This window comes from Echeneis naucrates, chromosome 16, assembly GCF_900963305.1.
Source record: "Echeneis naucrates chromosome 16, fEcheNa1.1, whole genome shotgun sequence".
NCBI classification, from domain to species: domain Eukaryota; kingdom Metazoa; phylum Chordata; class Actinopteri; order Carangiformes; family Echeneidae; genus Echeneis; species Echeneis naucrates.
Window position 1 is genome coordinate 23,574,510 of NC_042526.1, and position 20,160 is coordinate 23,594,669.

General features: G+C 43.4%; 1 protein-coding gene across 1 annotated transcript; it reads right to left on the reverse strand.

The window, feature by feature from the left end:
- Positions 1-973: 973 nt before the first annotated feature.
- Positions 974-17,485, reverse strand: acanb (aggrecan b). Its single transcript, XM_029522642.1, has 19 exons — positions 17,420-17,485; positions 11,781-11,859; positions 11,193-11,576; positions 10,820-10,994; positions 9,902-10,029; positions 9,488-9,781; positions 9,113-9,367; positions 8,775-8,949; positions 8,457-8,584; positions 8,081-8,374; positions 7,465-7,554; positions 7,156-7,263; positions 5,024-6,526; positions 4,801-4,914; positions 4,530-4,688; positions 4,081-4,163; positions 3,725-3,869; positions 3,236-3,418; positions 974-2,509 (listed from the first exon to the last, which is right to left on the reverse strand). Exons 2-19 carry the CDS (start codon positions 11,851-11,853, stop codon positions 2,418-2,420), a joined length of 4,383 nt encoding a protein of 1,460 aa, XP_029378502.1. The 5' UTR covers positions 11,854-11,859; positions 17,420-17,485; the 3' UTR covers positions 974-2,417.
- Between the last annotated feature and the right edge of the window lie 2,675 nt (positions 17,486-20,160).

Consider the following 20,160-nt stretch of genomic DNA (forward strand, 5'->3'; position numbering starts at 1 on the left):
TACATGCAAACACATACTGACACACAAACATCACATTCATACTCAGATTTGTACAGTGTTATTGCACAAACACACCACATATATACCCTATGCAGGGCTACTCTCCCTGACCCCCCCCCCCCCCCACACACGCACACACTGATTGCAGTGACTGTGGTGATGAAGGGAGCTGCTGTAGGGGCTGATGAAGGAGCTATTTACTGTGTTTTTTCACAGTAAGGCTCTACAGGAAGGTAAGAAGAAAAAAACTAAAAGCGATGCTTGTTCATCTGACTTCACTTCAAATTTAACGGCTCTAGGAAAAAAACTGTGAGATCTGTGATTTCCATATAAAACAGCAATCTAAGTGCAACTGCTTTATACCAAAGACAGCAACTGTTCAATCATTTCACAGAGACGGATGATTCCAAGTTTTATTTAGTACAGCACAGCACGAGTATACTGTATGCTCACGTCAGGATTTGGGATCTGAACAAAGTCACAGCAGATGTGACATCTGTCTGCAGCGTTACACGTGTTTTGGTTTAAAGATATTTCAGTCTGCAGAATCAATCCATCACAAACACTGATTTAGAGTCACACTTTTATAATGTTCACTGATTCCTGAACAGTCCTCTGTATTGTCACTCAAATGTTGACATTTCTGTCAAAAATTTAAAAAATACAGCAATTTGACTTTAATTAACTATTTCACTTGTAAACATACAAATCTGACTCACCCACTTGGGTTGTATAGTTGCTGGATATTTGTGTGTCAGTGAGATGACTAGTTGGAATGTGTGTGTCGTCTTTGCTTCACCGTTTGAGTCGCTCTCCGAGGAGGCCAGATTATCTGCTCTCAGTGTTGAAGCTAATCTTGACCTTAAAGGGTCATGGTCAACATTTTCTCACCTCCTCCTCCCTCTCTGCTTCCCTTTTCTCATTGTTCAAAAAATACGTTTCACTGCGTTCACAGCTTCTTTTTTCCATGATCATGTTTTGTTTTTTTTTCTGTTTTTTTTTTTTTTTTTTTTTTAAAGAACATCTCTGTCTTGGAGACCCTGTCACATGGCTCACAGCCAGAAACACCCACACAGATGTCCACGGCTTGAAGAGAAAAATCCAGATGTGTCTTCTTCTGTACAGCTGACTGTTACATCAGTCACGGCCATTTGAGAGGTAACTTGTATCTTAAACTACACATTTCATTTAACAAACAAAAGAACAAAACAGGTTGATGGTGAATTAATCAAACAGTAAATTGGCTGTTAGGTTATTAACAGATCCTGCTGTTGAGAGATTTGTGAGGAAACATAGAATGAGAGACTCGTCATTTGTCCCATAGACAACGTCCTCACATCAAACAGTGCTGACAGATCATGATTTACTCTGAATAAGTCACAAATACAAACCCCAACTTGAAAAACTTGATGTTCATTTTCTGCAGCATTAAATGATGAGATTTATTAGCACATATTGGCACAGATGTGACTGAAGACTGTCAAAAGTGCATGAGTGCTGACTGTTTCCATCCAGGTTTGGTACAGTGACTTCAATCACATCTTGAACTTGGACTTCTGTTCATCAAGCGAACAGCACAATCGTGTCAGTATATGTGATACTGTGGTGTTGTGGCACGGTGGTTCTCAAACCTGTGGGTTGTGACCAATCAGCATAGGTTTCCTGGATGATGGCTAACGCTTTCAAACAAACACGCCAAAACATTCTGTTTGAAATTCTCTCCGCTTTTGCTCAGATCTGGGGTTTTATTTGACGTTGGAGTACTGTTTTGCGCTGAACCGACTCCTCTAATAATTCACTAAAACAAACCATTGTCCATTTTGTCAAACAGAGAGGTAATATGTAAGGAGTCACAACCAAAAAGCCTGAGAATCACTGTCTTACTCTGATTTTTATTTTATTTTTATTTTTTTTACCACCAGTCTAAAGCACAGTTGTTGTCTAGAACTGCATAAAAGAAATGCTAAGAAACACAGAGCTAGAAAATACCTTTAAAGTCTATTTAACATTGTGTTAGACTTCAGTGAATCCAGCTTTATTAGGTTATTTTTGGACTTTGCGTGTCACTATTAATTTAGCCTGTCTGAAAGTTTTTAACTACTTTATGTTGTGTGCAGTGCTGGCAAAGGGGCGCAGAAAATTTCAACTGTGCTTTCCGTATAATTTGTCCAAATGCTGGATCACAGCTATAAATTAGATGCTATAAATACATAGAAAACCTGCCTACAGAAGTTGCAGAGTGACACTCAAACACCAAAAACTTGATTTACACTGTCACTGTCTAAATGTGCTTTAGTATGTATATATACATGAGAGGGAATTATATGTTTTTGGTTGGGCATCTGCATTGGTGTCCATGCTTGTTTACAAGAGGGGTCCTTTTGTGGCTCTCTGTTGTATGTCCTTTTCAATCCTGCTCAGAGCAGCTTCCTCTGTTCCTGTCGGCTGCTGACCCCTTTACTTCTTCTCTTGAGGGATCTTTTGTGTAGCCTGTTACTATTGGCGCCAGCTGGGGGAGAAAAGGTACGCATACTGATGATATCATGTGCACATGATTGGCCAAAGGATGTACAAATCACCCTGAAGTGAGCAGTGTGGCTAAAGGATCCATTTCAGTAGCGGCCACGGGCCCTTCAGCAGTGGGAAGTTGAAATGTTAGCTTTGTGGGAGGGCTTTATTCTCTGTCTACAAAACATTACCCCTGTGTCAATGATACTTCAGTGTCCAACACAAGGTTTAAATCCAGCATTAGTCTCAGGTATCCTCAGGGTTTACGGCTCTTTACAGCTCTGAACTACACTTGGTGGCTGACCAGGACCTTTATTCCTCTTGCTACTGTTGACTTAGTGTCAAAATCTTATGTTACTGCAGTTCCACAGAAGTCGCTGGTATTTTGACAAGTTTCCATTATCTCACCATCGCGTATGGAACTTTGCGGTGTAAATAGTGTTTCTATGTGACGATACTAACAGTGGTGGTTTCAGTGAGCTGCAGGTCTGCAAAGGCGCTAACTTAGATAGCTGTGTCTTTACTCCTTGTTGTAACCTCTTTGACTTCACCAGCAACACCTTCCCCAGGCATCAGTTTCTCATGCTCGTCGATCACAACTGTTCTTTTTGGTTTTGTCATATTTCATTCTTTGGTTTTCATTTGCATTGTTTTAGTCCCGCCATCCTCAACTGTGATAACGCTATGGATTTAAAATTCATAGTAAAGTATTTTCCTGTGAACTCACCTTCCGTACATTCCACCTGTGGCTCCGCCCACTGTCCATCTGGCATGCAGCGTATGACAGGCAGGTGGCGCTGTGTGTAGCCTGCATCGCACTGGTAGCGGACTATGGAGTTGACAGGGTAGCGCTCTCTGCTAGTGCCCATCGGCCGCCCGTGTTCCACCGCTGGGGGAGCGCCACATGTGGCTGGAACATCAGGTGACAGGTGCTGGTTATGGCGCTTGTCTTGGTGGCCCCACTCAAGTGGGTTTCATTTTAATCTCATTGCTCAGATATTTTAGTGGGTCAATATGAAGAACGCAGTCCATCTCTGTGCATTCTTTGCTTCAACAGGTCAGACCATCACTGATCATTTAAACGTGCCATTCGACCAACTATTGAGTTCTTATTATGTGAATGACCAACCATAATAAAGAATAAAAGTTCTTTTTCACATTAAAAATTGAATTGTTTCATTTGAGCCAGATGCCAGCTCTGGTCTAGAAAACCTACCTGGTCCAGTCTTGCAGGTGAAAGGAAGATGGTAGTTGCATGGCACGTCATTCCACTGTCCACCTTCATGCCAAATCATCACCACACAATCCTCCTCAGAGTTAAAGTAGTTGTCTGGCTGGTTGGGCCTCCAGTTCTGAAAGGTCTGAGTGGAGCATCACACATTGAATTTACAACATTCCGCTCAATAGAAAACAGCAGAGTGAAAATAAAAGCGTTAATTCTACAATGGCAGCATCTCCGGAGGCAGAGAAAAGCGACAAACCTGAAGCATTATGTCTGACAGTGATAGCTGTAGCCCCTGCTTCACCTCCTTAGTGAAAATTCAAGTGACAACAATCTCTAACCAAGCTCACCAGAGGACTGCTGTCTGTCCAGCGGAACTCATTCTGGACATCCTTGTCATTAAGTCCAATCCACTGGTAGTCCTGACCATTGGCTATATTGTAAAGGAAAAGAGGAGAATCTTAGGTTAACTCAAAACAAACATTTTTAATCATGCTGACGCAGCAGATTTTAGCTAATTTGATAATAATATGAATGAATGGCAGAAATAAGTAGATCTGCTCTGTTGCATGGCCCACACCGCATGAGACACATGCAACTTGTACACAATAAAGACAGCAACAGCAGTTGAATCAATACGCTTTGAAAACAATTTCTCTGAAGAGATAAAGCAGGATAAAATGTTCTAATGACACTGATGAAACTGGACTAATGAAATGAAATCAAAACAAACCAAATTAAAATCAGGTGTCCGTACTGACACCGCAGGTCACGATTTAGAAATCAAAAATTTGCTCACAGTTGACAAAGTTCTGCTCCTCCTGTGAGCCGATGCTGACCAGGTGAGCATTGAGCTGCTGACAGTGCTGCTCAGCATCCGACCACGTGTATCTCTCTGCAAGGTGAAGGTAACAGCTGCCCATGAACTCCAACCAGCCCTCAGCACAGCCCTTTGCCGCTAAGCACATAAACACAAACATCAAAATATATTTCGACAAAAACAAAAAGCTCACAGCTCATAAATACCCAACAGGTGTTAGTGCGCTGTGTGTTGTAGTTCGGTGACTCACGTGTGGTGCAGTCTTCACCAGTGAAGCCGCTGGGGCACTGACACACAGCAAGCTGTCCCTGCACAGAGCAGGATCCTGAACCACAGGGGTTTGGATTACAAGGGTCTGCAGAGGCTGACAGCCGAGAGAAAGACCTCATTATGAAAACAGTTTGAGCAGTTTATCTTAAATCTATGACACAATTAGTGATAGCAAAGGAACAGGAAATGGCTGAAGCACATACCTTCCACCACCTCAGGCTCCTCCACAACTGCAGGGGTTTCTAATGAAACTGATGGTGTGGTGGTTGGGCTGGTGTAGGCTGTGTAGGGAGTCACAGCAACGGTGCGACTTTCCTGTTCTTTCTCTCCCAGTCCTGATTGACTGAGGCTGTTGATGTACTTTAGATAAGTTGTGGTTGATCCAGCTGGCAGGGCAGCAGAGAGCTCGGACAGTTCTTCATGAGGGGCTCCGCTTCCTGAGCTGAGTTCCAAAACGCCACTGAATTCATGATGGATCCCTGATCCGCTTCCTGCCCCGCTTACCTCCACCACACCACGGCCTTGCTGTGGGTGGATTTCCAGTGGTGGTACAGTCACCTGAATCATTTCATCATCTGTAATGAAGACAACATCACCACGTTGCTCCATAGAGCCTCCGGAGGCTGAACCACTTCCCGACATACCAGATGGAAAGCCACTTGGAAAGCCACTATGGAACCCTGATCCAAAGGGTTGATATCCAGACACCTCCTGCTCACCAGATGGCTGAACTGTCAGATCAAAGGCACTGTGGTCGACAAAAGAGATGCCAGAAAATCCACCAGAACCAGAGCCAAAGCCAGAGCCAAAGCCAGAGCCAGAACCAGAGCCAGAACCAGAGCCAGACAAACTTCCTGATCCGAATGTACTTGATTCAATTATCTCAATGCCTTCCTTACCCAACAGCTGCTCATGAGGCTCTCTGTGGGTTTTTGATACCTCCACCATCTTTCCATCCACCATGATGATCATGAATTCTCCACTACCACTGATGTCCCCACTTCCACTGATATGTCCTGATCCTGATCCTGATACCCCAAAGCCAGACTGCTGTCCATAAATCCCATCCCCAGATCCAGAAGCAGAACCCAGCTCCCCAGAAGCAAAGATGCCAGTACTTCCCCCTTCTACCTCTTGGGGGTCACCAGAAGCAGACCCTTCTCCAAAGAGGATGTCTGTGTGTCCACTGTAGGTGATCTGCTGTCCTGAAGCAGAAGTCTCACCACTGGCACTGGAACCAGAGACGTCACCACTGAAAATTACATCAATGGCTTCACCACTGGCACTGGAACCTGAGGTGACACCACTGACATCACCACTGGCACTGGCACTGGAACCCGAGGCATCACCACTGGCTGTGGAACCCGAGGCATCACCACTGGCTGTGGAACCCGAGGCATCACCACTGGCACTGGAACCCGAGGCATCACCACTGGCACTGGAACCCGAAGCATCACCACTGGCTGTGGAACCCGAGGCATCACCACTGGCTGTGGAACCCGAGGCATCACCACTAATGTCACCACTGATGTCACCACTGACGTCACCACTGACGTCACCACTGATGTCACCACTGATGTCACCACTGGCACTGGAAACATAAGCATCGCCACTGGAGGTGCTGGACTCTCCTGAGCTCTCCCCTGAATGATCAGCTGACCCAGAACCGGATACATCAACAGGAACTGGAGTTGAAGCTGGTTTCACTGGAGGAAACATTGTGGAGAAAACATTAGAAGCTGACCTTCTCCTCATTTAGCAAACTAAATACTGAGTTTGATTGGAATTTATTGGTACCTCCTTTTCAAATGGAAATGTAAAAAATGGCTTGATTATTTCAAATCTGTGTTTTTGCATTAGGGTTCTGCAAAGTTGGGTTGATTTTAAAACTTTGAGAAAACCATGATTTCAGTTGTTATTACAGTCCAATTGATTATCCCGCCTCTCAAAGGCATCATATCCCGCTTTGCACACACAGCAGCAGAAAGTTCAGGCCAGTTTAGGCAAATGAAAGATTTTATTCATTGGAAGTCTGGATCTGGAAGTTATCAGAAAAACAAGCGACAGCTCTGCTCCCAGGAATCCTGCCTGAGAGAAACTGACTGCAGTTAAACTTATGAAGGAAACAAAAAATCCCATGATCCTATGCTGCTTAATTATGTCAACGATTACACACTTTAGTTCTTACTTTTACTCTGAGGCAGAGGTGAGATAATGCATGGTGTTGTTGTTACTGTTACTGTAACTTATTTCTGTGGCGACTTTTACCAAAGAAAATGGCAGGTTTGATGATTGTGATGCAATGATTTCATTCACACGTGTTTCAGTCTCTTACCAGTTGGAGGAACTTGGTGAGTTGTGATAGTTGTCTTGTTGATGACCACCTCTATTTCCGTAATGTTTACACTGGTTTCAGTTTCATTGTAGACAACAGTAGGTTCAACTAAAACCACAAAACCACATTGGACTTTTGCATAATTCATAATAAAATTTTTACAGCAAAAATGAATATTAATGAACTCAGAAATTGCCCTACATACGATAACACAGAGATTCCATTGATGATTGAATTTCTTTCACAGATTTAGAACTCTTTATTTGTAAAACTGTAATAATAATTAGTTTATTCAGATAATAATCTTACCTGGTGGTGCCTGGTGATCAATTGTGACTGTTGTCTTGTTGATAACATCCACGGTGGTTTCAATTTCAGTGTGAACAAGTGGAATTTCAGCTGGAAAAAGGTTATAAGTTATAAAAAGTTATAAAATTAGATTACTGAGTTAAGTTAAACCAGGCCATTTTGTTTTTAGAAATAAAAAAAGGGAAACCAACATGCTGGACTGTATACTTTTATACAGGGCTATCACATGCTAAAACACATAAATATCAATATCAGAACACCATTGTATGGTCTGGAAAATTATATTACAGCTGTTACATTTGTGTGATGACCTCAGTGACCAAGTGATGTGAATTATGAGATGCTGGTTCGGCCGCTGTCTCTAGTTAGGTACCAGCCAAAGTCTATGCTCTTAGTTAGCTTTCTAACTAAGCCAGAATCATGTAGCAACAACTTATTAAACTTCTTGTGTATCACTTTGGGATTAGGTGAATGAGTCTCTTCTTAACAAGATTTCAATTAGGAAGTGGCAAAAACACCAACAGGGAGCGAGAGAGAGGTAAACCTGCAGCATAGGTCCGAGGCTGGGACTACTGAACTGCCCGTGCTGCCAGGTGAAAAATGAGTCCTGTCCTACCTCTGAAACAGTAGGCATCATAGCGTGAGTGCTCATCAGGGAATCCTGTCTGGTTGGGGAAGGCGTAGATGATTTGAACCCCCACCTGGCCACCTCCACAGTGGAACCTGGGGGTTGTGATGGGGTAGCGGACACTGCGGTCCATCAGCCAGCCTGGGCGGCATTTGTCAAGTCCTTGTTTCCAGGCAGCATACAGCTGCCCAGTGGTGGCCAGGGTGCTGTTCAGCTTCTGGCAATGCTGCACAGCCTCCTCGTAGGAGAAGCTGTCGTAATCGCTGGTGAAGAAGACCTCACCTGAGAGAACGAGCATTCAACAGCACTCAGCTGCGCTCCAGTCAGATACACACGACGATACACACACTGATTTGCTGCTCACCTTGCAGACGTTCTACGTAACAAAACACATCGTAGTGCTCGCTGGCTGGCCTCAGGCCATAGGATCTAACTCCTGGAAGATGTGGCAGATTACCTGCACAGTTATCTCTGGGTGACACGATGGGATACCTGATCATGAGAGAGCATAGTGGTACATAGTATTGAGGCTTTGTTTTGCTTTATATGGTTTCAGGAGTAAGCTCTGATGTGCCACATGAACCAACCAGTGTTGATATTATGTTATATGTTCATTAATGTCATGATAATCATTCTGTTTTGTATATATAACCAGTCTGTCCGGCCCGACCCTCTGACTCACCTGACAGTCTGGTCACGGAGCCAGCCGGCATCACATTGGTGCAGGCCTTTCTCGAAGGCAGCTTGCAGCTGCTGGGGGCTGGCGATGACAGCCCCGATGGTCTGGCAGGCCTGCTGAGCTTCCAGGAAGGTCAGGCTGTACCGACCAGTGATGGGTCTGTAGTGGAACACCACACCTGAGAAAAGAGTGGGAGGGGAGGAAGAAAGAATTGTCTTATTTAAATAATTTACAGTTTGGGTTTTATTTTCTTCAGATGTATGCTTGACGCAGATTATGCTAATATCATATCACCATTCTAAAATGGAGAAAAGGATTTTGTTATAAAACCAACTTCTTACCGGTGGGAGCCATGGCAACGTCAAAGCCTGTCAGGTCGATTCCGGGCACTCGCACAACAGGTGTCACTTTAGCGTATGAGTCCGTCACACTGGGAGGGACGGGCAGTGGGGACAGGGTGGCCACCTCTCCACTCCTGATCTCCTCACCCCCAGGGGAGGCAGTGAGGCTTGGGAACACCCCAGGGGCAGGGGTCATGCGGATGATGTCAGGGAAAGGAGTAGTTCTCGAAGGTACAACATCTTCATCCTCACCAGCTAAGGAAAGCAGAGCGTATGACTGATGCCTTATTGCTTTATTGGTCAGCAACTATAAGGAGAACTTCACCCCAAAAAGCCAAATAAGTGCTTTATCACAAAATGACACAAAAGATTTACCTCGGAAGCAGATAGCATCATAGCGAGAGTCGGGGTATGGGTAGCCAGTCTGGTTGGCGAAGAGGTAGACAGTTCTCACTCCCAGAAGTCCCCCTCCACACTGAGGCCTGGCGATGTTAATGGGGTAGCGCACACTCCTGTCTCCCAGCCATCCAGCGTTACACACATCCATGCCGGCTTTCCAGGCCAGGTAAAGCTCTCCGGTGGTAGCGAGTCGGGCACCGAGCTTGGCACACTGGTCTTTTGCTTCATAGAAAGTAAACTTCTCCACAGACATGGAGTAGAAGACTCTGCCTGGGAGGACAGAGGAGGAAGACGAGCACATTTACATGACAGGAAGTGGCTCTGACTGTAGAATCCAAGGTTCGTGTGAGTCAGGCAGCTTTTGTTGCCGTCTGTGTTAGATGAGAATACCTGACATCTTCTCAGCAAAGCAGTACACATCGTAGGTCTCGTTGACGTCTCTCACTCCATATGTCCTCACACCTGGGAAATTCTCCTTGTCTCCATAACAACGCTCCCGGGGCTCATGGATGGGGTATCTTGAGAGATCCAAAGTTTTTTTGTAACCAAGTCTGAGTGTATGTTTTACAGTGTTTTTTCACAGGTCTGGTGTTTTAAAATGACCAAGTTTGCTTTTTATTCTAAACATAAATAAATGAAATGCATTTTAAAAGCCACTGTTCCAGTAGGGCCTAAAACACAATGCCTCTGGCCAGGACACAATCAGAGACCAGATCCCCTTTAACTTTATCAAAGCGCATGCTAGCCCAGAGACAAAAATAATAATAATACACAATTCCACGATATAACAAATGCATAACCAAATGCAACGGTCCCCCGAAGATGTCAAAAGGTGCTAAATTGTAAAGGAGAAGGCCGAATTTGAATATCTCTCTCAAGCTCCATTTTCCCCTTCCATTCTTTAGGGATTCACTTCTGCCAACCTACACAGTTGGGACGGCTGAATATTTATTCAGGCACAGTCTGAAAAGTGACAGCTGTGTTTCCCACTCCCCTGCACTGTGGTGTAGCTGTTCAGAACAGCTATGAACACATCGCTTTCAGTAGATGTGGTCAGACCACTGTGGTTTTACACTTTGATCCAACAACAAGCTTCTTGGTTTATGTACAGTATATAATATATTAGCTCCCCCTTTCCATTTGGAGTCTGACTCTTCTTCTGTCTTATGTGGCTTTCCTATTTGGATTCCTCATCTAGTAACATGCTGGTGTGGTGAATTGGGATTTGTCTGTAGGTGGGACCTGTTCACAGTGATCCTGGGTAGATAAGCCTGTTAGAGGTTGGGTGGCTGTGGGGATGAAAGCTACCTGACAGTTTGATCGGAGAGCCATCCGGCATCACACTGATGGTATCCATCATCGTAGGCAGCTTGGAGCTGGGCTGGCGTGGCGATGGTGGCACTGTTTTGGATACAGGCAGCCTTTGCCCTCTCAAATGTCAGGGTATAGCGGGTGGTTATGGCTCGATAGTGGAACACAATACCTGTGAAGTGCAAAAAGTGAGCAGAGGACAGATGAATGTTGCTACTTCCTTACTTGTAGCCTATCAGGAAAAGGTGAGTGGTTTACATTTGCAGTGGGTAGAATTTATTGGATGAACTTTCTAAAAGGTCGAAAGCCTCTGTATCTTTGTCTTTTTAACAGAAGTTAGATGTTTTGCCATAGTTTTATTTTGTAGTACCCTGAACTTGGATTTCCACAGAGTCGTAGTTATCCTCAATGCCGTGTATCACTTCGCAGCGATAGGTGCCAGAATCTTTAGACCTCAGCTCTGTTATCTCCAAGGTGGCATCGGTGGACACCAGGGGATAGTTGACCATGTTCACTCTATCCAGATACTCTATCTCCACCTGGACTTTTCCCTCTGAAGCCACCAGGATGGTGCTGACCTTCTCCTTGGTGACATAAGACCATTTGATGCGATGGGAGAGGGGGGCGATGGTTGGGGCTCCAGGGTCATTGGGGGTGTTGTCCTGGTAGTAACACGGCACCACGACCTTGCCTCCCAGCAGAGGACGGAGAGGCACTTCCAGGGGAATGCTGACACGCAGTGTGCCATCCAAGTCTGGGGACGATACGTGTCAAGGTTGTTAGTCTGCATGGATAATATTTTAGCAAAATGTATTTTATAGTCCGATTAAAATTGCATAAATAGAGCTAACAGAGCCAATACATCAGCTGCATATTTAAATACTTTAATCATCCTCAAAAAGCCTCAATTTAACAAAATGAAATGTAGCAAATGATGATTTCAGTTTGCAAAACTCACCATCGTGATCCTCAAATGATGTTGTTGCCAAGATGAAGGGCAAGGACACACACAGCAGAAGCAAGGGTGTCATTGTTACCTGGACACAAAAATTGAATATATTTCAAGTTCACCAAAATAATTCATGTGAAATGCCTAAAGCCATTTCAAAGGATCACAAGTTGGCTAAAAGTACCATGGTCATGAATAAGCAATGAGTGCAAGGAAGTGCTGTAAGGAATGCCACTGTGTTTTTTCCAAACTTGTGTGCACTTACACAGATGCACTGATGGCGGGGGGGGGGGGCTGGGGGGGGGCGCAGAGTGGCTGTGTGCGTGTGTGATTGATCATGTGCGCATACGAGAGAGTTAGAGCTGTTACAGCATAGATGCAATGTATCCTGTAACCCAGGATGTACAGATGTACATATTATCTCAGCCTCATTCTAAGGGGTTGGCTTCAGTATCCAAAAGCAGTCTGAGACAGGACAGGTAGGATCAGTTTAGGATCTTTTACTTTGAACTTGTTCAGGCTGGTGAGCAGACTAAGCAGAAGAATTACATGGAGGTGAGCAGTACAATACTTGAGTCTCTGCAGCAGCACGCTGGCTCAGGTCTGTTTTCCCAATGCTCATGATCGTTCACACCAGCAAACAGAAAAATAAATGAAAGTCCAGTCCCTCAACAAGACTGACACAGAGGTTCAGACCAGATATCAAGCTCTACTGGACCTCTGGTTCTCTGATGAGCATGAGGTGATAGTCAGGTGAAGGTGATGGAGCTGATGGACAGCTGGTGATGATCAGTGAAGGTGATGGAGCTGATGGACAGCTGGGGATGATCAGTGAAGGTGATGGAGCTGATGGACAGCTGGTGATGATCAGTGAAGGTGATGGAGCTGATGGACAGCTGGTGATGATCAGTGAAGGTGATGGAGCTGATGGACAGCTGGTGATGATCAGTGAAGGTGATGGAGCTGATGATCAGTGAAGGTGATGGAGCTGATGGACAGCTGGTGATGATCAGTGAAGGTGATGGAGCTGATGGACAGCTGGTGATGATCAGTGAAGGTGATGGAGCTGATGGACAGCTGGGGATGATCAGTGAAGGTGATGGAGCTGATGGACAGCTGGTGATGATCAGTGAAGGTGATGGAGCTGATGATCAGTGAAGGTGATGGAGCTGATGGACAGCTGGTGATGATCAGTGAAGGTGATGGAGCTGATGGACAGCTGGGGATGATCAGTGAAGGTGATGGAGCTGATGATCAGTGAAGGTGATGGAGCTGATGGACAGCTGGTGATGATCAGTGAAGGTGATGGAGCTGATGATCAGTGAAGGTGATGGAGCTGATGATCAGTGAAGGTGATGGAGCTCTTTAGCAGGTAGAGGCAGGTGTAGAAACAAATAAAACCCGGATTGTAACACTCATAGATTACTTGCTGAAATGGAAATAAGACGTCAGGTGTCTTGTTTTGGAATACCATGCATGCCTGTGAAGGAATGAAATCCCTTCTTGTTTCTGTGCACAGGAAATATTTTTCTGAAATAAGTCCAGGCAGAGAGAGGGAGAAGTATTCATTCATCTCAAATGCTTTCCCCTTTGTTAAATACTCCTTTCTTTTTTCCAGCTTCCTAACTTTCGTATATCTTATATATTCATGTTGAATCTGTCAAATAGTTTTTCAAACTATGGCCATAAAATGAAAGGGTTATTTTAAGTTTCCTGTGCTGCTGACAACTTTTTCCAACCAGGAGCTGATGTTGGTGTGTTCTGGCCATTGTTTTGTTTCAAAAACGTGCACACAGACTTTTATATATATGTGTGTGTGTGTGTGTGTGTGTGTGTGTGTGTGTGTGTGTGTGTGTGTGTGTGTGTATTATAAAAGGCCCTCGGGATTTTACTACATTTTCAGGACAACTTGGAAGCCACAGTGAGCTCCCTTTGGCGTAGTTAGCAATTCAAGAAAAATAGTGTGGTCGAGATATCAGCGATATCATTGGTGTTGTTTTTGATGCTGATTTTGCAGCATTTCTTCTAGTAATTCATTAGTTGCTACTGTTGGCTGTGTAGCAACAGCGCCACCTTGGTGGCCTCCTTGCCAAGTCAAATCCATTTTATTTGTAAAGCATAACAGAAGTTATCTCAAATCGAACGGGGTGAGACCTTTTTTCAGTATGATTTACAGAAACCCAACAATGCCCAAGAGAGAGCATTGTCAGAGAAAATGTTTTATTTGTTCTACGTGTTAAATCCAACCGATGATCATCAGCTGGCAACTTCAGGCCAGGCACACATGTTTCAATGTCACAAACCCACATCTGTCAAAACCTGATTACTGCACTACTTATTTTCTCTCAACTTTCCACTGCTGTGACGTGCAGCCCAGCATGCCAGTGGCAACTGAACCTTCATTGTGCTGTGTTCACAAGCTCCAGGCTTTAGAAAAATGATCCCAGCTCATTCCCAACAGCCACAGAGACACATTTACAACCATATAAACCTGAAGCTCGTGGTCACAAAGCATTTGCAGTAGCCGAACGGAGGTTGGCAGCCTGCTGGTTAAAGGCCAAAGAAAAAAGGCAGTGACCCTCCAAGTTCAGTGTTTAAATATACACTATCATGTATATCTCACTTAACACACACAAATCAGTCAATCAATAAATCAATCAATCAATCATAAATCTCAAATTATGTAGCACCTTTTAGTTAGTTCACTTCAAAATGCATCCACATGAAAACACACTGTTGAAACGCATGATAATATTGTGCATATCTGTTCTCATCTGTGTGTGTATTAGAAACTGGATGTGTGTGTGTGTGTGTGTGTGTGTGTGTGTGTGTGTGGGCTGCTAGCATTCTCAAAGTTCCACACAGTCCAGTAGGACTAATATTTGCGCTGCTGTCTAAGATCTCCCTGAGAGTGACTGTTGGCCGAGTCTGGGCGGAAACACAAAATACCATACAGTATGTGTAGACAAATGGAGTAATCACACAGTGCACCCATTATGGATGTGTAATGTTCAGTTTAGACTGCTGATTTCTTATTTTTGGTGTCCATGCCTTTTGGCTTCTTATGACATTTTCATAACTACACCTGGATTTTCCAGATTGTTCAAACTTTTCTGGGCTTATTCTCAATAAGCCTAACCCTAACCCTAACCCTTTCCCTTTTTGTAATGGATTTTTACCACATTTATGTTTTTCCTAAACTACAGCATATAATAACTTTTTCTTTAAGAGTATTGACTATGACAATCATAAAAAGGATGTTTTTGAGTGACTGCTTGTGGAAATACTGATATCTATTTATCTGCAATGATGAATGTCAAATTATTTTTTGATGTTTGTTAAAATGTCAAACTTGAGTCACACTGTGTCACACTGTCCGTGTCGGGTGGTCCGTCCACCAGAACAACAATCACACAATGTGATGCACAGCCTACGAAGGCAAGGTAAGAAGTTTATCTCCATAGAGGAAAGAGCAACTTTACAGAACATAGACGTTTTTGTTGATCCTACCTCATTTCCTGCACACATTCTGATCCATGACTGATCTTACGTGTTTCGAAGTGTGTCATACACCAAAAAAATTGGTTAAGATTTTTAGTTTTTACTTTTCGCTGTGATAGCGGTCTGTTATCATTATCATAATTAGATGTCATTCTTCTTTTGGAAATGAAATGCTGATTCATTTGTTATTTCGCTCTCACAGTCAAGATGGGCCTCTCTAAAATGGACCAAGACAGCTGTAATGACCCAGCAGTCAAACTCTACTCGCACTCTCTCAATGCATGAACACAGAAAATGCAAGCAAAAAACTTTCCCTGTGTCCTTCACTGTGCTTTCTGTCCGATCAGTGAGCATCATTCAAACTGTGGCCATTTTATAATGTGCACCGGTACAGGCCACGTCAGGGCAGGTCAAGCCAATCAGCCCTTTCTCCACAGTGTGCCCATTCAGTTAGTGGGCTGGCTGCTGCTCTCCTGCCCAGCCACTGTGGTATGTTCCACTCCCAGCTGAGGTGGAGGGCAATAAGGCCTCAGTCTGTTTCAGCCACGAACAGGGGCAGGGTCTGGGTGGAGGGAGGGCGCTGAGTATGTAGTGGGACGGGTGACACACTGCCAAGGTAAACACAAGGCGGGCATCCAGGAGAGGCTCACCACCTCACTGCCTCCCCCCACTCTCCTCCAAACCTCCAGAGTCCATCAGCAGCAGAACAGAGTCCTTATTGATATGCATACACACACTGAAACACAGGCCGACACTCATAGATCACGTAGGGGATGTGTGAGAGCGCACGTTCAATGCCCTGGGTAAAGAAAGAGTGTGTGTGCATGTGTCAGTGTTGACACACACTGTAAGGCCTGTGTTAGAGAACACACACAGACTCTTGTACAGTAAACTGGGCGGAGAAGGAAAATCATATCACAGGTGTTTTTGGGAGCATTAGTACATGTCTTAACGCTCAGCAGACGGCTTTGACCGTGACGTCCACTTTAGTCAGTTAAATTAAACACGTATACAACTAGAAGCACACAGTGACACTGTGACAAAGTTCCCAGGTGAGTTTATTCTAAATAATATGAACGATGTATGAAGATGTCTGTTTTAACTGAGTCCACTGCATTTTTGACACCTGAAAATTATAATTCATGCCATGCACTCACTCAGCCTAATGTTACCATAGAAACGGAATGCCACTCTATGATGGTACTTTCCTATACGGCACAGTTTGCCAAAAATCAAACAGATTTTCTCCACTCAGAGTTTAAATTTAAAACAAAAATTGCATTTTTTCTTGGTTTATTAGCTCATCGCTGAGACTGCAGTGTCTGGCATGAGAAAAGTTACAATCATCCTCAACTCCATCATGAAAGCACTTTGTCCCATATTCATATTAGGTTTTATTCCACATCAGTGTCTGACCCCACAAAGTGGTCGCAGATAAATTGGAGAGATCATGAAATGATCAGCAGAACAAATACTCAGTCTCCACTTTCCCTTCAGTCTTTTTTCTTTTTAATTGCTGGCGCCTCTCCAAACTGGCCTGAGAGGCCTCGAGCTGATTTTTTCACAGACCAAAGACAAATATTGATTATCAGTCAATTTGAAAAAATATCAAATTATTAAAAAAAACAAGAAACAAAAACCTGACTTCACTCATTCATAGTCTCATCCAACCAACACAATTTGATTAATTTGTAGTTTCATCCATCCAGAGAAGATATACTGAATCAAGTATGAATCATTTTCATATTCCTCAAAAACTTTTAAAGCTGTCCTCCTCATAAGACTCCTGTTTTAGCCATATTAATGTAAACTGATATTTTAACAGAGCCACAAAGAGCCAGCAAATTAAAGTTCACATTAGTTTGTAATAAACAGAAGGTGGTTATTGTCACAACTCACTGATGCCAGTCCAGCAAATAAACGCCCATGGCATAATGACCACAAGAGGTTATTCAAAGTTAAGAATTAACAACCCAAAACTGGTTAATATTGAAAAAGAAGTATCCGGAGGTTACCTTTGCTTTGGCATCTGTGTACCTGAATCATTACCTGTGCCCCAAGCAGAGGATGACAAGAACCAGAGAATCCCCCAAAACCCCTTCACAGTATTCCTTGTTGGGGACTCTGGTGGAGAGTTGTAAACGTACCGTTGATGCTCCAAAGCTCCCAGTGCCAGTGACTCCAGGGCCTCTCGCTCCTGCCTGTGTGGGAGAGCAGAAAGAAGCTTTATTCAAACTCTAGCACACATTTAGATGCTGGAAGGAGAGGGGGGAGGGAGGGAAAGAGAGGAAGAGCAAGAGAGAGAGAGAGAGAGATGTGGCCCACTCTTGCCAGCTGGTGAGGTCATGCAAACAGCCCTGAATATCAAAGCTGAAAAACAGAATCAGGCAAAATCTGTAGCTGAAGAAAAAACAAATGATGCCATTGTCAAATCGGGATGAATGATGGTAGATGCAAGCTATGACAGAAATACTGTCCCATAGCACTGATGAGCAAAACAAATGGAATTCATCCATGATTTGATTTCAGTAAAACCTTTAAAACCTGGTTTGGTTAAAACTACACAATCATGAGGGGGACTTCACATTACTGTTGAGGAGTCTGTCCCAAACACATCCAGACAACCAGGGGTGGCTGAGGTGAGTAAAAACATCCCAAGTGATCAGTTGAGTCTATATCCAGGGTGCCAGAGGAGCAAGTGTGGCAGCAGATAATCAGACATTTTCAAACTCAGACTTCAGCAGTGAGGGGCAGGCCGTCGGTTTGAAGCCCCCAGTTCACTCCAGCACAGCTGCCTGCTGATGGTCATTAGGCGTCAATTTTATACACCCTTCTATATAAATTAACTTTTGACTGGTACAGTATATATGGATATCCATGTCTCTCTCTCTCTCTTTTATATATATACAACAATCGAAAGGTATTGAAAGTGGGATACAGTATTGCGTGAATTTGTGTGAAAATATATATACCCTTTTAGCTTTCAAAGTTTTATCTAAATGATTCTTGGAAAAATTGCGATGATAGCTCTGTGATATCCTAAAATTGGAACACATCCTGCATTTCCTTGCTCTCAGTTTGATTAGACAGTAAAAGATGCCATAGAGTATAAAAAAGGCCAGTTGTGACTTGACAAGTGACACCACACACAAAAAAGAGAGCTTTTTTTCACATCTCCTCTGATTTTACTTCAGTCCTGAATCTTTTGCTATCATTAAAATAAAATGCTCTGAATGGTGCCTTTTCTGTGTTGATATTGGTTTGGGTGTAGGTGGTCAACATTTTTAAAATTTTCAAATGGTCCATGAGTTGGAAAAGTTTGGGAATTGCTGGTCTGCAGCAGTTGCTTACTGATGAGAAAGAAAAAGAAAGAGACTTTATATTTCAGCTTTTGCTGCCTGAGAGCAAATACCAAATTAATATGGATCATTCTGCCACAGTTTCATACAGAGCACATCTGGCTATGTGATTTTCCAATTAGAAGTCCTGATGTGCAAAAGTAATAAGGATCAGACCCCTCACATTGTGTTGTCTGCCTCTACCTCTTCTGATAGTGCGCCTGCTTCATGCCATATCCACTGACTACTGATGCTAATGTATTAGTGTCGAGTATTTTTCCACTGCATTTCCATTTTCAAGGTGCAACATGTCCTCCTTGTTGCTTGGCCAAATTACATCATTACCACCAAATCAAGGTGTAGTTCATTCACTGTGTGCTGAATTTGAGCGACTGATTCTGGACAGTTTCCTTGGTCAGCTGGTTGTGACGAATAAAAGAAATAATCTTGGATCCTCTGTTGCAGTAGCAAGAAGCTGTAGATGAGATTACGGGCATGTGCTCAGAGAACAAAGGCAGTTTTCCACCTTTAGCGTTCCACTCCATCATGTTGAAATATTCATAGGAAGAAATGTGGTGCTGTAAAGAGAATTAATGCCAAATAAAATGAGCAAAAACAACAGCAAATCTGTCTTATATCTTTGATTCATATATACACACATATATTTAGAACTTACTCATATCAGAAAACAGGAAATCTGTGTGTATTTATGTTTAGCAATCCCAATATGTGTGTGTGTGTTTCCAAAGCAGCTGATCCAAAGTCCAACATATGTTTGCATACATATGCCCATTTGAGCAGCCATTTACACTCCACTGTGTGTGTGTGTGCATTCAGCTCGGTGAAACATGCTAATGTGAGCCTGAGGTTGAGGAATGTCTCCTGTTTGTCTCCCACCAAACTCTATTCAGAGGTGTAAATACTGGCTGTGTGCTACGTGCACTCACTGACACACACTCACCATGGACATCTTCAAAGGGGAAATGTATTAACAGCCCATTTACTCTAATTTGGTGCTTATTTGCAAACTCTCTGTTTATTCAGCAGCTACGCATGGATGAAATAGAAGCATCAAGTTCACTCATCATCATTCATGTCAGTCAGCTGTTGCCGGGTAGCATATCTCAAAGAGCAGCACAGACAGTGAGACACCAGGACATTTTTATACCGCACCGCCTCCAAACATCTATTTTATAGGTTTATGCTGTTAGTTTTGTTTTACACAGGGAAAGTTTGCCCAGTGATACAGTGATACATGCCGCTTTTTTACTGACATTCTTTTGCACATTCATAGTTATGTGGCCTCTACAACCACAGTTGGTGGTTGGCTACTCAACAAAGCGCCTCTGGAAAGCTGTTGAGCAGAGGTACTTCAGAAGATACCACAGAAAAAAAAGTGTTTCTCAGGGTCACAAGAAATCTTTTCAAATCTTAAGACCAAAAAGCCTCCAACATTTCATATCTAGCCGTAGTTTTTAAAAGCGATGACAACGGTCAAAACTCCATGTAATAATGAGTTAAATGTCTTTAAAATAAAAAGGTGTGATATT

Excerpts from the sequence above, each read along its gene's own strand:
- acanb (XM_029522642.1), bottom strand. The coding sequence starts at position 11,853 with ATGACACCCTTGCTTCTGCTGTGTGTGTCCTTGCCCTTCATCTTGGCA. Across the intron at positions 9,368-9,487 it reads TGATGCTATCTGCTTCCGAG|CTGGTGAGGATGAAGATGTT; the intron begins GTAAATCTTTTG and ends TGCTTTCCTTAG. Across the intron at positions 8,375-8,456 it reads TTACGTAGAACGTCTGCAAG|GTGAGGTCTTCTTCACCAGC; the intron begins GTGAGCAGCAAA and ends TCGTTCTCTCAG.